Source organism: Gallus gallus, chromosome 2 (genome assembly GCF_016699485.2).
Source record: "Gallus gallus isolate bGalGal1 chromosome 2, bGalGal1.mat.broiler.GRCg7b, whole genome shotgun sequence".
Classification (NCBI taxonomy): domain Eukaryota; kingdom Metazoa; phylum Chordata; class Aves; order Galliformes; family Phasianidae; genus Gallus; species Gallus gallus.
In genome coordinates this window covers 114,699,071-114,716,203 of record NC_052533.1, presented here as the reverse complement: position 1 = coordinate 114,716,203, position 17,133 = coordinate 114,699,071, and the positions used below count along the sequence as shown (strand labels likewise).

At 47.3% G+C, this 17,133-nt stretch overlaps 2 protein-coding genes across 5 annotated transcripts in view; one reads left to right on the top strand and one right to left on the bottom strand.

Annotated features, from left to right (window-relative positions):
• The first annotated feature begins 203 nt into the window (after positions 1–203).
• On the top strand, positions 204–1,197 carry CRH (corticotropin releasing hormone). Its single transcript, NM_001123031.1, is given in 2 exon segments — positions 204–353; positions 554–1,197. A coding segment is annotated over 1 exon segment (504 nt). The 5' UTR covers positions 204–353; positions 554–567; the 3' UTR covers positions 1,072–1,197.
• A 1,198-nt stretch (positions 1,198–2,395) lies between these two features.
• TRIM55 (tripartite motif containing 55) overlaps positions 2,396–17,133 on the bottom strand; it is a 36,679-nt gene continuing 21,941 nt past the window's right edge. For 2 of the 4 annotated variants that reach the window (NM_001397691.1, NM_001199404.2), the window contains one exon: positions 2,400–2,763. In NM_001397691.1, the coding sequence (NP_001384620.1) occupies positions 2,644–2,763 (120 nt within the window). In that variant the 3' untranslated portion in view covers positions 2,400–2,643. Of the gene's footprint in view, positions 2,764–16,543; positions 16,632–17,133 lie in introns of all 4 variants that reach the window. The other 2 variants (NM_001397690.1, XM_046919657.1) reach the window with 2 other exon arrangements.

Below are 17,133 nucleotides of genomic sequence, written 5' to 3'. Positions count from 1 at the left end.
GGCGATAAATATCTGTTGATATAATTGGACGTGAGATTTGGGGTTGCGATAGCGAAACTCGGCCCATCGCCGCTCCGACGGGCCCCCATGATTTATTCAGCAGTGGATCGGGGCACGCAATCGGGCTGTCAGGAGAGCGTCAGCTTATTAGGCAAGTTCTGCGTGATTCCAGGAGAGGGTCTAAGCTATAAAAATCCCGCGCCCCGGCTCTGATTAGGACCAAATCTGATCACAAGTTCGCCGGGAGGAGACTCCGAGGCAGAGGCAGAGGAAGGACGCCGGGCACCGCCGGGCACAGCCGGGCACCGCCGGGCACCGCCGAGCCCCGCCGCCTGCCGCCGCCGCCGCCCCAGGTAGGAGCGGGGCCGCGCTCGCCCCGACGGCGGGGGCCGGGCGGGCCGGGTGGCGGCGGGCGGGCGCGGAGGGGCGCGGAGGGGCTCGGGCGGCGCCGGGGCCGCGTTTCAGCACCGGGACAGCGGCCGCGCTGCGCGCCCCCCGCCCGACCCCGGCCGTGTGACCCGCGCGTGTCCCCCACCCGTTCGCCCCGCTGCAGGTCCGGCCCCGACCATGAAGCTCCAGCCGCTGGTGTGCGCGGGGATCCTGCTGCTCGCCCTGCTGCCCTGCCACGAGTGCCGAGCGCTCAGCAAGAGCCCGGGAGCCGCCCGCGGGGCTCTGCAGCAGCCCGATTTCTTCCCTCAGCAGCAGCAGCAGCAGCAGCAGCAAACTCTGCCCGTCCTGCTCCGCATGGGAGAGGAGTACTTCCTGCGCCTGGGCCACCTCACCAAGCGCCCCGCCGGCCCTTTCTCCGCCTCCTCAGGCGGCCACCTTCGGCCCGAAGCCTCCGCCGAGTTGTTGCGGGCGGCCGCGGCGCAGCTGCAGGGGTCGGGGAGCCCCGAGGGGGACGAAGGAGCGGGGGAGGCGGTGGAGAGGGAGAAGCGCTCCGAGGAGCCGCCCATCTCCCTGGACCTGACTTTCCACCTGCTGCGGGAGGTGCTGGAGATGGCCCGCGCCGAGCAGCTGGCGCAGCAAGCCCACAGCAACAGGAAACTGATGGAAATCATCGGGAAGTGAGGCGGCCCCCCCGCGCCGTGCCAAAGGGACCCCGCGGTCAGCACCAGAGCCATCACACCGCCCGACGTACCATAGTGCTGCTCTGATGTCACCTCTTTATTTTTATAGAGCTTCGAACCCCGAAGGGCGCGCTCCGAGCCGCCGCCCCCCCTCAGCATGCGCGGACGCGCGGTGCCGCCGGGCCCCCACCCCCCGACCCTTATTTATTTCTCCATTTCCCATCGCGAGAGGGCTCCGCAGGGACGGCCGGGGGCGGCGGGGAGCACGGGGAGCGCCGTGCCGGGGAGGGAGGCGGGAGGGGAACCTCTGTCCGCTACTTCGAGTCCACTTTTACCCTGTACGACATTTTCACAATAAAACATCTTTTCAGCGCTCGGTCGATTTTGTTGTGTAAGAGAATGTTTAATATTTATATTTTTAATAAAAGCTGCAAAGGAACGATGGCTGGAGACGCTTTCTTGCCTGGCACCGTGGACCGCCCGCCCCGACCGGGGGTGGCACAGCGCTGCGCTCCGCTCCGCTCCGCCGCTCGCTGCGGGCTGCCGGGGTGGTCCCCTCCCCACCCCCCGTGGGTGACCGGGACACGACCGGGACCACCACCTCGGAGCAGATCCACCTCCTGGACGGACGCGGCGATGGGAGCGGGGCAGCGCTCCGCTCTCCGTCAGCCCGAAAGCTCTGCGCAGCCCACACAGCTCCGAAAGTTCCCCGGCAGGAGCGTTTTCTGAAGGCAGTAAGCACCGATCGGGGCTGAGCCCCGCGCTGAGGCCGCTCCCGCACAGCCCCCAGCAGCTCCGTGCTCAGGGCTCGGCTCTGGCACCGAGCGCCCCGCCCGTCTCCCTCAAGCACTGTGTCACCTCCCGTCTTCCTTTTAAGACAGGAATTTTGTCAGAAGAATCACCTCAACGGTTCAACTTCTGCTGTGACCCCAACATCTCCCCCATGCTGATGGGGTTTGTCTCTCCCCACCCCTCCTGCCGTGCCCCCCCTCCCACCCCCTCCCGGCCCAGGTGAGCATGGCCCTCCGGGAAAGTTGATGCAAAGGGAGAAGGAAGAAGGGGAGGTTTCCCTCTCCCTCCCCCAGTATGGGATGCCATGGGGACCGCGGGTGACAGCAGGAGGGTGACAAACATCAACCCCTCCCTTGGGGGTGCCTCGGGGGTGTCCCCGGTGTCGCTGGGCTGGGCACAGGGTGCTGCTGGTGAGCACTGCAGAAGAGTGTCGGCCAGCGGCATCGGGGAGCAGCTACACTCACACAGGGAGACACGGCTACACTCACACAGGGACACGCCAAAAAGCAGATGAATGACAAAACGCGAAGAGAGCACTTGTCCTGCATCGGTAGCGATGCCGTTTTTTCCCTTGGAAACAAGAAATTATTGGAAAACACTCTGACTACATAGAGAAGTACAGCCATTTTGTCCCCACGCTCCCATCCCTTCCAGGACACTGCTGCCTCCAGGGCTTGGTAAGACGTGGACGGAGGTCAGTGGGCTCTTGGGAGCATGACCCGCTCAGGTGTCCCCTCCTGGGCCTGCTCCTGCACTGGCCCCAGGTGGCCCCTCCTGGTCCTCATTCGGTCAGGGAGTTCAGCCAGGAGAAGGAGAAGATGTGTCGGGTCGGCTCGGTGCTCTGCTCACTGCTCCCGGCAGCGGCCTCCGCTTGCCCTGCAGGGGACGGCTCAGAAGCAGCCTGCAAAGGAAGGAGAGGTTGGTAGGTGGGCGAGAGGAATTGCGTTAAAACCCGCTCGATTTCACGCCACGCAGGAAGACAGAGTGGAGTGGGAAAGGGGAGAAAGAAGGGGAGCATGGAAAACTGGGGAAGGCAGGCTGACAAGCTGGAGGAGATCATGCCGTGGGCAGTGGCAGAGAAGGACCACACTGTGTGAGCAGAGCCCGTGCAAGGGGCTGCGCCCAGATTTGGGCCTCTGGGATATCACTGCACAAAGGTGACAACTGCCCGTGTCCCAGTGAACCCCAGAGCTAAGCCAGAAATCACCACAGGGCACTGCCACTCGGCACTATCAGTGTTCAGAAACCCACCTCCAGTCTACTTCGGTTTTTGTTTCTCTTTATAGTCTTTTAATACTTAACTTGCTTTAATTTCACTCAGACCAAGAACAGAAAATGTAAGCTTCTGGTTCTACAACCCATTCTACCATCTCAGAACAAATCCTGGTCATTATTTGCCCAAGTAGCCTACACTTGTGCAGAAAAAAATAAGGAATCTGGACATGATGTGTTGTGCCTGCTGACCACAGGAATTGCCATTATGTTTTAAAGGTAGGTGGATCTTTAACAGGCCACTATAATATATAGAAACATTTCTACCACTTTCAACACGTTCAGATTCCTTTAGCAGAGAATGAATGCCGGCTCTGTGAGAGCAACCAGAAATCCTACTAAAGGTAAAACAAATAAAAATGGATGACTGGGCAGCTAAGGGATGCCTTCTGGCTTCATCAAAACCATAATTTAACACAAAACACACAGGATTTTTTAGCTCTCTTTCTGTACATTATTGCACATCCTTAACATTCAAATAGTTTTTAAGGGCTTTGGACCAGTACTGCCCAAATCTCTGTGCAGGGTTTCTCCTTGCTCTGGGAAGTTCAGCCTGATCTCTGAGAACTGCTTGATATCACTCGGGGGAGGGGAAATGGTAGAGTTGTCTCCTTTAACACGTTATCTTCTATAATACCATCCTAAAATGGAAAAGTTACCAAAGCAGCGATGCTAACATCCATATCCAGGAACAAACAGGGAAGCAGGGATGCTTACGAGAAACTGAAGCATGGAGCTTCAGTTTGACTTAGCATTTTTGTAAGTACTTCATATTAAAGTGTGCCACAGGAATTGGTGAGGGGACGGTGTGTTATGTGCCAGTGGGCTGCTGGGCTTCATTCAGTTACTCCCTGCTCGAGTGCCGTGACACCAACAGACAAAGCAGAATGGAGGGATGAACACGCAGCTCCCTATTTCTTCATGTATGTCTCATTAGATTTCTGAGTTCCCTTTTTAGATCCTCAGGTGGATCCTCAGGGCTGGCATCGCCCTGTTTGTTCCAGTGAAATACTACCTGAGCATTTGCTTTAATATTTGAAATACGCACTCATCTTTGGCTTACATTTGTATCTGCAAAGCGAGGCAACTCTCCTACTCACAGCAACGCACAGGGCTCAGAAATGAGTTCAGCAGTGCCATGAGAAGGGTTTTCCCAGGCTCGTGCCAAAGCATTGCACAGAGCGGGGCTCATGGGGCCAACGCTCAGCTGGAAAGGCCGGAGCTGACTGAGCGCCGACCACAGCGATGTGACTCTCAGACTGGGAAGTGCTGAGTGCAAACCTTTCAGCTGAAGTGTTCCAGCCCAGATTACAGAGTCAGATATCAGAAGTGAATACGTGGCAAGACTTTCAGAGGCATAAGGGATTCTGTGCTCCCTACATCTCAGCAGATGCAGGAACGTGGGTGGTTTATTAGTCCTCCGTGCTGTTGAAAATTTTGCCTTTATTTTTGGAAGGACAACTGGAGTGCCTGGACTGGCTAAAAGTGGTTTTGAAACTGCTTGTGCAGTTGTGCACACAGAGCCTCAGCAGTGTATGTGAGCAGACACAGGGCAAACCCCTCCCTGCCTTGACCTCACAAAGGAGTAGGGCTGGCAGGGATCTAAAAAGACATCTTCTGCAATTTTATACCTTTTTTTAAGCTTAAAACCATCCCGGTATCTTGGCATTTGTCCTCTTGTGTAGGATGGGCTTTCCTTTTCACCTCCACTTGCTATTCTGTCAAGCCATTATCCAGAAATACCCACCAAACTAAGCTCAACGTTGAAGCAAAGAACAATCTATGGGCTTCATGTTAGGTAGGCTGTTTCATGGCACCTTGCACATTAGAATAGATAACGCCTTGGATGGGAAAGGTGGACGCATTACCTCGCTAACCAGCATTGCTGGTGCTGCATTTCAAACAAAACAATCTTTGTCTACACCACTGACAAGGCCATGTTTCATCATGCGTTAACTCCTTCTTATTCTATGGAGATGACATCTCCCTGTGTCAGCACAACACCACCAGAGCCCAGCACGTTCCCATCGGGCCTGGCTGGCTGAAGAACGCCTTCTCCCCACACCTCAGTGGTCTCAGCAGGCTGCCAGCCTGCAACACCTCCATCCGCCCTTCCAAGAGCAACAACCCAACAGCAGGCCCAGTCAGGTGTGAGGCCAGCACAGAGCTGGCAACGGGGCCATTCCCTGGCTTTTAGGTTTGTGTTTTCACACCTGTGCCACTTTGGTGTTGTTTGTGCGCTGAGTCACACAGGGCCCAGCCCTCCCCACTGGCCTTCCTGGGGTTTCAGACTCAACGCTTGGTAGCGTGTGCCCAGTGCTGTGAGGTAACTGCTGTGAAGCTGCTACCAGAGCTTGATCTGAGTTGTGAAGATCTCGTGGGTAGCACTTGTTTTCCACACTACCTAGAATAACAAGTCCCAGCCCTTGATTTGGGCCTTTAACAGTAAAAAGGAATAACTGAAGTCTTTCCCTCAGATTACATGAATCGCATTAGGCCAACGCTGAGAGAGTGCTGAATACTTACTCCTTGATTTATATTTTCCCCCATGGTGTCGAGTGACATCAGATGATGCTTTTAATGAGCACCAGGAATTTTCACCAGGCCAACTCATGGAGCGGAGGGAAGCACACCCTGCATGACTGATGGCTGGGTCTGCTTTTCCCATCAGAGAAGTCCAGGCAGGAGTTTACGTGCCAGCTCTGTGGAGGTGCTGAGCAACCACAACTCCCACTGAAAATCCGTTGAGCACCCCTCAGTAGCTGGGATGTGCCCGAATAAACAGCACGAGATCTCAGGGTTTAACTGATGAGTCGTATCAAACTTGCAGGTATTCAGCACCTTTCAGCATTTCCTTCCTTAAGCACAAGCATGAGCTAAATCTTTGTAGGGCTCTAGCAAAGGCATGGAGGGAAGAAGGGCTAGTGGGCTGGCTTTGCACAACCTTTTCATTTATCATGTTTATCCTGTAGCAGTTATCCTATTTGTGCTGGGGAAAAACAGGCAGTCCAGGCCTTCCAGAAATTCAAAATGGAATGAAGTCCACATGCTGTTTTCTGCTCTGCCACTACTAATCTCTGTAGCCTTTAGGTGTAGTGGGACCCATGAACTCTAGCTATCCAACAGTGGGATACTCGGTCAGGCAAACCATATTCCTTCCCTCAGTGGCAGTGATGAGACAAAGGAACCATTGTAGGGTGATTTTCCCCATCCTAAAAGGGGTGTCTTCAGAGGGTGGATTGCCCTCTGAAGGTGTCTCTTCCTCTCTCCTGACTCCAGAGATGCTCTTGGTGACCAGGTTAGATGAGATTTGGCTTTCAAATAATTACACAGGAAAGGTGTAATAATAACCTCAGTATATCAGAAAACTCTGAAGAGAGGAACCACAAAAATTGATAGCACCATTACTTTCTACAAGATCAACAACTCCTATATATAGGAAGTGGGGAAGAAAGCTGAAGGGTATTCATAGTCTTTTTCAGTTTTATTTTTAACAATTTTTTTAACTTATTTTTTGATGACTTCTGATAAGGTATGATGTGTAGAAACCAATTTTATAATGGACCTCTCGGAGGTTGTCACACCATCTTGCAAGGAGATGTGAGAGAAATGAAGGCTGAAATAGCTGTTTCCTCCTCCAGGGCTGTAGATCACCCACAGTCAGATTTCATCTAGCTTGAACATGGCTACATGATCAGAATTCTGTGTAATTAGTAAGAAAACAAAACATAATTGCTGGCTTTATGCTGCTCATAGGAGAATAGCAAAGGCAATTCTGCAAGGCAAAAATTAACTTCTCGCATTTTTGAACAAATATGGTCCTTCATTTTGTACTTACTGAAGACTTTGGGAGTATGATATTTCTGATTTCTCTTTATAGCTATGTAGGTGGATACACTAGTTGGTTACAAATAGTCCTCCTGGACAGCTATATGAATATTTGTTGGAGCAACAGCACTAACTAAAGAAGGTCGTGCCCCTTGGCTCCCCATCCACCTCTTCCTGCTTTCCCTCCATGGCTCACTGTCCATTTGCACCACTGCAGCTGTTTGCAGGGCTGTGCTAAGAATGGGAATGTCACTGGAATGACATCAATTTTGTTGTTGTTTTTGAGGTGAAGAGCGATATTTTTAACCTGGACCATTTGATTAGATTCCAACACAGCCCAAAAAACAGCTGCATCAGCACAGCTGCCATGCAAGTGGTGGCATCCAGGCAGGAATAAGAAGCAGGGCCACTTGGCAAGAAACTCCTAACCTACCTTTGCTGCCAGAAGAAAAACAGACCTGCACCCTTAGAGGCATGTGAGCTATGCAATGCCTTTGCTGCCTAATTTCGACCCAGCATGATAGCAAGAGTGTGAATTTGTAAGAAAATGTGGGTCTTGGAGAGAAAAACAGTGAAACTACAAGATTTTTTGCTTCTATGGAGCCTCTAACCTCAGAAAAGGAGCGAGAAATTAAAGTTAATTTCCCTATTTTTGCTTGTTTGTTTAGAAGCAGCCTCCAGTGTTGACAAGAACAGGCATGATTAAAAAATTCTAGCTGGTCGCAAAGCCATCACAGAATCTGTAGGCTATGTTTGTCTGCCTCAAATGTCAAGTGTTACACTTCTGGCACTCAACACTTCCAGGCAGCGGAAACAAAGGGAGCACAACAGGTTATTTTTAAATAGTTTAAACTTTAGTTCAAGCATTTTGTTTTCATATTTTTATGCAGTCTAGCTCTTTCAGCAAAACACCTGGCAGCTGTCACACATATCACAACAATTCTTTTTCAAACTAAGAAGTGGCTTCTTCTGCATGGATCTTTTCTTTTTATTAGTGGGAACCAATGGAATATTCTGTGAAATAATTGCTCCGATTGCCTGTCACAAAAACACACATGGTGGCAGACCAAATAATAAGCGCAGACAAACTCCATCAATCACAGTACTAGCTATGTCACTTTCATAATAGTGGTTGGCAATGAATTTTAAAAGTCTATTGGGTGAAAGTAAAGTAAGGCAAACACCTTACTTTAATAGATTTTCATTATATTGCAGTTAACATTGTGTAGCTATTGCCTGTCAGAAGGTCTCCTGCATAATGACCTTAAGGAGACTAAATGTAGTTCAGAGGGAAACAGCTTAGTTAGCTTATTTTGGTGTAGGATATGCACTTCTCTCATACGATACCAAGTTCCAGACTCTTGAACCAGTGCTGGAAGCAGTTTTAGAGAGTGTGTAAGAGGCTGCTTGTCTTCTAGCTGTCACTTGGGACAAGCAAGTTCACTCTCTATGTAAGAAATCTTTTCCATGACTCAAAAAAGAAAAAAAAAAAAACAAATAAGACACACTTCTTATATTTCACCCATTGCCACAGCAGTATCTAGGAAAACGAAGGAAACTCAAGAGGGGAGGAGTCTTACAAATGTGAATGTCAAGGCTGCATGATCAGAAGTGTATTTCCTGGATTTATCCACCCATCATTCTTTGCTCCTCTGATGGTGAAGTCCTTGAGGATCTCCTGATCAATGAACCATCTATCATTTCTAATTTCTACTTCATTTTCAGTCCTGCTGGACAAGTCTAGCAAAGGAAGAACCATCTTGAGAGGCTGCAGGAATAAGTGGTCATCAGTGCCAGAAAGCTGCTCGTGGCTACCACCTCTCCCCTCTTCATAGAATCATAGAATCAGAGAATCACAGAATGGCCTGGGTTGAAAAGGACCACAATGATCATCGAGTTTCAACCCCCCTGCTATGTGCAGGATCACCAACCACTAGACCAGGCTGCCCAGAGCCACATCCAGCCTGGCCTCATTAGGTAAGTAGATATGACTTCAGACCAACAAATTAAACTAAAGACCTTCCAAGAGCGGCTCTATGATAGTAACTCATCTACTCCATGTTAGAGAACCTTCACTCTTAATTTTCAGAGAGAAGGAGAAAATCTAGCAATGGTTTAATGTCCTCTTTGTCTCTGCTATACCATCTTTCTGTTATAACAAGGAGTGTTATAAATTAAAACTTTTTCTTCCTCTGCAAATGGTATTTTTGTAAAGCCATTGGATGAGACACAGTGCCAGTTCAGACAGTGACTCACTCCAGAGCTCCATTCACTGGATCAGATAACAGAGCCAGAATAGCAGTGAGGTGTGGACACATACCAGGCTCCGGAGATTTAAGCACTACTTATACTCACATCGTGAGCGATGGACTTAGTTGGGTTGCTGTAAGCATGTTGTGGTGGCGTATGTGAGCTGTGGACACAGCACACATTCTCTGAGAGAATTACACTGATGGATATGTGGGAAGAAAAGCTAGAACATCAGCTGAAGCAAGAGGTTGCCACTCTCTGATGCCACTGTGCAACAGACACAGAAAGTCTATGGCACAGCAGATTCTGTCTCGGTTATTGACCCGGTTATTATTGGTGTAGAGTACAGACCACAGACAACTGTCACCAGCACCAAGCTTCAAAATGACCTGCATCTGAGCACCAATTCCATTTAGACAAAAAAAAATAAAGAAGTCTACCTATTTTATCAGATGAAGTTGTAAAAATGCACGCAAATGTAAAAACGAGTGCATTTGAAAAAGTAAATCTGGTGCCAGACATTGAAAATGTTCTCAATTACTGATGGAGGAAACAACAGCCACCTTTCCTCAGTAAGGCATTTTGTAATAGAGCAAGTCAAACAGCAAGTGTGTCATCATGAAAAATAGTCACTTCTGTGTGCAGAAGTGCTGAGTCAGGAGTGCTTGAAGAGATGGGCTATCTATCAGTCACCACCTCTGGTAGCAAAGATAGGCTCAGGCAGATTTTATAGGGTGCTCTCTAAATGAAATAGAACAATAAGAAATTCAGATCACTTATTCTCCAGGGCTGTGAGATCCTCATCCTCGGTTCAGTGAAAGGAGAAGTGAGTGTTACATCTATGTGGGACGTCTGGAGCATGGTTTGGATATCACGGCACCGATCTATCTCCATTGGACGGAAATCTGGGATAGCAGGTTGTCTGAATTAGTCACTGGCCTCTTACCTAACGACCTGAAGATTACTGTAAAGGTGTCAGGAGTATAAACCACCTGAAAAGGGATCTAAGACTGAATCAGTGCTGTGTGTGATATGACCCTCTCCTTTTTTCTGTCTCTTTCTGGATGCACACACAGCCATCCAACCTGCATCTCCACATCAAACGCTCCAGTCCCTCCCTGTCCCGCAGTCAGAAAAGCCTGGAAGTAGCAGGGCAGGATATTCAAACTCAAGGGCCCAGCCCTAATTAACTACTAATTACTGCTAGTGGGACTTTCAATACGGCTAGTCGAATAGGTTGCTATTTAAATATTGGTCCATCTCCAAGGGTTCAGAGACAACAGCCACTGCTTTTAGTGGCTCAATTCACAGATGCAATGAAAGTCTGAAGTGTCTCAGGGTAATGGGATGACAACTAGCCAAACGCTGTACAAACGGATTGTGTTGTTGTGACACAAGTCTTCCATAACACGATGTAAAACAGCAACAGCTCATCCACGATTAAGAAATACCTTTTGTTCACATTCTATTTTCTTTTCAAAACGTCTTAACAATGAGCAGAGTGAGCAATGCTTTGGGGAAGAAGCTTAATGGAGGCAGAATTCAGTATTTAAATGAGGTAGTTGCTGAAAGACAACACCTAGGTGAGCCTGGCTTCGTATTAATTTCAACAGGAGGAATAACTTTGTCCATGCTGTCATTGTTGAATCCTATTGCTAGTAATGGAGTGAAAAATGAAATATACATAAATCAGATGGTACCTATGACTCACCAGACAAATTGCAGGCCAGACTCTTCAAGGTAAAACTTCAGGTGAAATATTTGCCACTCATATTAATTATGAGAAACTGTTGTCTGAAAGCTGGCCTTAATGCATTGCCCTCACGACTCATCGCTGCTGCCTCTGAATCACTCGGATAATTCTCAGAAGTGAGGGAAAGAGGTGTTAAAAGAGGAGCAATCAAGACTTTCCTGATTTTCTCTGTGTGTGTTCACTAAACAAAAGGAAAAAAAAAAACAACACCTCACCTTAAGCACAAAATCAAGATGCAAAATGGAAATATACAGGCAGAATTTGCCACCAACTAAATAGCAGACCGAGTGGCCTCAGACCTGAGTGTTATAGCTGAGTCCCATCTCGGTACTTCAAGTTATGGAGAAGCAGAGGTGGAAGTTTTTTGGAATGTTAGCGGAGGTTTTTGCATTTAGGGTCTGCCCTGTATTTCAGCACAGGCTGAACACTTTTTTCTCAAAGTGAAATTTAAGATGCGCTTAGGATGAAGCTTCAAACAGAATTCAGCTGGGGCTTGTAGGCTAACTGGTTCATGGGTCTTCTGCAAAAGACTCAGTTTCACTGAGGATAGATGATCCATTTTCCATTCAGTCAAATCTGGCAGATATTTTAAGTGTACAGACATGGTAGAAAACCATCCAGGTGTTTTCTTGAGGAAAGATACGCTTCAAACATATCCAGAGCTAGGTGGTAAATATCAAGTCAAATTTTGCTCTCTGTATCTCCAGACCTTTCAGTAACGCTTGGTACAATTGTTCAAAGGAGCATATTATCCTTGGAGCAGTCTCTGCTGCTGACACCCACTCCTTGTCCTGCTCTGTGATACACTGTGGGATGGCTGTGTTGGGAAAATATTGTTCCTCCAAAATCCAGCCTCTCAGGCAAACCATCCCCTCTCTGGGAGCTGCTGGCTTTAGAGGTGTCTCAGCTTGCTTACCTGAACAGATAAGCAAGACTGAGTTTGTAGAAATGAAACAATTATTTGTATATCACCAGCATCTTTGCAGTCATTCCAGAGCAGCACTCCACTAAAATGCGTACCTTTTATAGAGTGATGGAGAGACAGAGGCACATGAGCAATGAACAGTGTGTATTTTGATTTTAAATGATCTTATTTTGTCCGTATTGTCTTCATAGTGACATGACAACCAATTGGCTAAAACTTAGCTAAATACTGACCCTCTGACATGTGATTTGAAGCTGTCTCTGGAAAAATATATGAAGGATCACCTGCTGAAATTGAAGTGTTCAGCAGCAGGGCAAAGAGAGCTACAATACATGAATACAGAGAGAACCGTCCCTATGGTAATTTTGGCAGATGGCAGAAGGTTGCAAGCGAGTAATAGAAAATTTTAAAACTAATAAAACAAGATTAACATAGGCCACTCTATTAGTATTTCTCCTCCCAAACAGCTCAGTCCTGATTATGTTTTATATCCTTGTGGAATTAAAGCACTGTACTGTACTGGCAGCGAAGGGAAATTAGATTATAATATTGTTTGCGGAGGATTAACTTGCATTTCCTTTCAAACTGGATGTGTGTGCCTGAGTCCTCCGGTGCCACAGACGGACACTTCTCTTGATGGGGGTTTTGGGCAACAGAATATGGGGTCCAGTTCTTCCTCTGAGGTGAAATAAACCAGACAATCACAGACCCGGGTGAATACGGGGCTTTTATAAGCTCTTGCAAATTGATATGATGTCACTGCATGAGAGAGGTGGCCTACAAAAGAAAATGATTAGGGAAAAAAGAACAAACTTTTCCCCGTTTTTCTATCAATTACCCTCTGCATTTTAACCAGACCAAAATAATTTGAGCAGATGAAGGTATCTGGGGATCTGCCTTCTTTCAGTGACAACACAAGAAGGTTTTGTTATACAATATCCCACCACTGCTGATGTTGGGATTCCTCTGTTACAGACTGAGGGACAGAGTGGTTCTGAATATGAAGACAATTTTAGGATTATACATTCCTGGAAAGAGCTCTTCTGTGCATGGCTTTCTCCAGCTATCAGAGGTCTGCACAAGTGAACTGAAGGGCAGATCTTAGGGCCAGCTTTTCAAGTTTGGTTGCCTAAAGCTGGGCAGCAAGACGGGCTTACATCACTGTATCGAGCATTTGCATTTGTAGAAGAGACTGATACTGAGGGCTCCTAGAAACCAAAGGTACTGCTCAGGATGACTCAGTGCATATCTGGAAGTCAGATTTACGAGAGACTGAAGGCCTCTATCCCCTCCAGGTGTACCAGTCCAGCAGCTGCGTGCCACGAGTGTTTATAAAACAGACACCATTCTTCGCATGCCTAAAGCTCCACACCTGCATGCCACTGGTAGCATCCTCCAGGTGTAACGAACGCAAAGACACACATGTGAATTCTGAAACGTCAAGCTGTTGAAGGAGTTTCTTAAGTCTGATGCACAAAATATGCACTTTTCTCCCTATCCCACTTAGCCTGTCTTCTCAGACTGAAGACAAGAAGACAATTTAAGACTCGGTAAAGGCTAGCTTCACCTCCCTCTGTTACCTGTCACACACACCATCTCTAAGCTTTCTTGTCTTTGTTTTGGACTCTAAGATCTGCGTTCTCCTGTGCACCGAGCGGGCTGCTTGTTAATGCCTGTGTCATCCTCCCTAATACACGACTCCCCACAGAGGCAAGGCAGCGTGTGGATCTGTTCCCACCCCGTCTTCCAATCTTTCACTCCTGTCTGTCACTGCAGAGGCTCAGATTTGCTTCAAAACATCCCCCTAACGTCAGACACTGAGCAGAGGCACCTGGGTTAGGAGCAGTGTCACCTCCGTCTCAGCTGATGGATGTGAAGAGGGTGCCAAGTGCGCAGCAGCTGTTGTTAGCGAGATGCCTCTCACTGGCAATACCTCTCTTTCTCCATTAGCTGCAGGAGCAGCCCACGGTGACTATGCCCCCAACTTTTCGCTCCCTGGAGTGGGAAGTGTCTCTGTAAGGCTGAGGTTTCTATATCCTTCACCCTGAATCACCTCCTGCTGCCCCTCCTCAGACCCAGTAAGCTGACCGCCTGCAGGCTGCACCCTCTGCTCCTCTGTCCCGAGCCCTCCTGTGCTACGGGGGAACTGTCAGCAATGTCATCTCGCATAGTGAAGTGCCCTTAAATTAAGAAATTTGTGAGGAGCTGGCTTCTTGCTGCTGAAAAACATGGAAAACCCTATCAGGGCATTCTGTTAAAATAGCCTGGAAATAAAGTATACGCTGCTTTTACGATAGTCCTGCAGATTTATATTACTATTATTATTATTATCATCATAGGATGTCATTAGCATTTTTATTTCCAGTAGTTCTGTTATTTGGCTTTCAGGGGCTTATCACACAAAAACGAAAAGGGCAGGGACCTGATATTCCGCACGACAGATAAAGACACATAACCTGTCTGAACAGCCACCTCACTGCACGTGGGGAAGCAGATCATTTTGATGCAAATAGAGTCTGAGACCAAAATGTCTTTCTCCCTCACCTCCTTTCTATTTCATGATTAAATAAATCATAAAGCTGTCACCAGAGACCACACAGAAAGAGGTCTCAAATGGTAGAAATGAGAGCTTTCTGCACTGGTCTATTTTTAATTTCAAAAGGTATTTTGAATTAAAAAAGAAAGAGAAAGGGGGAAAAAAAAAAAGAGCATAATGCTGTTTGCATGCCTGATTCCCCAGGAGTACAAACAAGCTCCGTGTCCTCTTGTAATAATATAACAAATTTTCAAAACCAAACACAAATAAATGAAAATTAAACGATGCTCCGTAAATTTAATTGAGATTCACAGTGTCCGATGCTTTTCAAATTCAAATTACCACCAGACAGAGCATCTTTTTGCATAACTTATGCAGATAAAGCATAGATGATAGATTATTTTTCCCCTCCTTTTTTTTTTTTTTTCTTTATTTTTAGGAGGGATGGACTTCAGTCACAGTGCCAGAATCTTTGCATGTAAAATCTGAACAGAAATCTAACATTTCTCATAGAGGCACCGTATCATATTGTTATATTGTACAGTGCTTAAAGTGAATTACAGAAAATGAGCATGGAAAAACAATCATTTTTGTATTGAATAATAGACCCAAACTGCATTTTTCTGTCATTAGAGTGAACACTCAAAGGTAACTACTATTGCTTTGTGTTAGATGTCTTTCATCTTCAGTAAATAAGATTGAATGCATGAGTGGTAACTCAGAATTCTCTGCAAATCACTTCAGAAATGGAATGTAAATACACAACTTAACTTACCTAAGGAGGGTGTGAATTTGGAGCTGGAAAAACTAAACCATGGATACTGTCTACGAGAGAGGAGTTAATCCAGAAGAGAAATAACAGAATAGTTAAGGCTCAGTTTACATTTGTTGTATTCAGGACAACTTCACTGCAAGGTGAAGTTCCTAGTCCTTGGTCTTGTAGGTATTTCAGCTCTAATTACTGCAATCTAAGGGAAAAAGCCTTTTCCTATAGACAAAAAAAAACCCAAAGCCTATGTACGAATCATGCTTTGCTGTGCCTCAGTATATAATGGACTCCTTAGTCCAGATCTACTTGGGGCAAAAAACGGAAGAGGAGTCAAAGCATTCATAGTCTGCCCTGGAATTCATGTTTTAGAATCAGCTCCTCTATTTATGACATAGAATCATAGAATGGCCTGGGTTGAAAAGGACCTCAAAGATCATCTACTTTCAACCCCCCTGCCGTAGGCAGGGTCACCAACCACTAAACCAGGCTGCCCAGAGCCACATCCAGCCTTGACATGTTGGCTGAAAACCTGGGAGTACAAATTCCAGCCCTTGATGACTTTGACTGAAATGAAAAGCCCCTATCCAGGACATCAGTTATTAAAGCACAGATATTTAAAAGCACACGCACAGCCATAGGTGTCTGTGCGGCAGGGCAGCAGTCCCATCTAGTGTGTCTGGTGAGATTGAGTGGTGCTGTTGACTGCTGCCACGCATCAGTGCAGGCCCAAGTCTTCCCTTCCCTCCAGTGAGGCTTCCTGTGTGCCTGGGAACATGGGAGAGGTGGCTTTGGATGCTTTTTGGTATGAAAAAAAGACCTGACAAGGAGTCCTCCACTTCAAGGTACGCGGCGTGGGTTGGGGCATGAGGTCCACACAGCGGCGCTCCAAGGGGACAGCCTGGGCTTTGCTGCCTGGAGGGGACAGATTGCTCACAGTGTGAGTTACCAGCAGCAGAATTATTCAGCTTTTTTTTTCTTTTCTGATGTTTTACTCCCCCATTTGTTAGATTTAACAAGCTTGGCTCTGCACATCTCCTGTCAGACCTCAGGGTCTCCATCCTGCTGGTCAGCTGAACAGCAACTGAAATATAAGCCCACAGACCTGAGGACATACATTTCTCTTTCCTTTTTGAACCAGGGAGATGCAATGTTCAACCATGCAGGAGTAAGCTGAAGGGTGGCTTTTGGAGGGTGAGAGGAAGAAATGTTTTAGGCAGTTTGAATTATGAAGTAGCATGATGTTTTTGGATGGGGGAGAAAAGGGAAAGCTTCCTTTAACACCATAGAGGAACATCACCAGAGACACTATTTGAACTGTTAGTTAATGGTAAAATGAAATATTTCCTACCCATGAAAGAACAAATGTATTGAATCAGATTCCAAAGATGATGTAGTATGATAAGAAATGCCAAAAGTGATATGCAGAATGCTAACTCCTGTGAGAAAATAAGAAGAATGCTTCACCAGTGTTGTCATAACATGATCTTGTCTTTACCACTAAGCACTTCTCAGTAACATTCTTTAATTGGAGTAAGGGGGTAAAAACAGTGGTGTAGGGAACATCAACCAGGGCAGTAAATAAGTAAATAATACTGTCATTTAAGAGTTGGTTGTGCAAAAGTCACATGCAGGAAGGAAACAAAGTGAATGGTCACTGGAAAATGACGACTGACGTGGGACAGTGGCCATTTTGCTTGTGATGCACAGTCCAGCTCAGATCCATGACTCTGGCCATGGCATTACCCCGCTACCTGCTTAGCTTGCTCGCTCCAGTCCTTCTATTCCTTAGTACACTCTGCACCCCTCTGCTTTCCCATTCCTTCCCCTGCCTCCAGCTCACGGACAATCCCCTCCTCAGTTCTCCCACTGTTCTCAGAACCACACGCTATTCTTCTCAGCATTCTCCTCCTCCACAAATGTCAGTGTCACTCACGATCC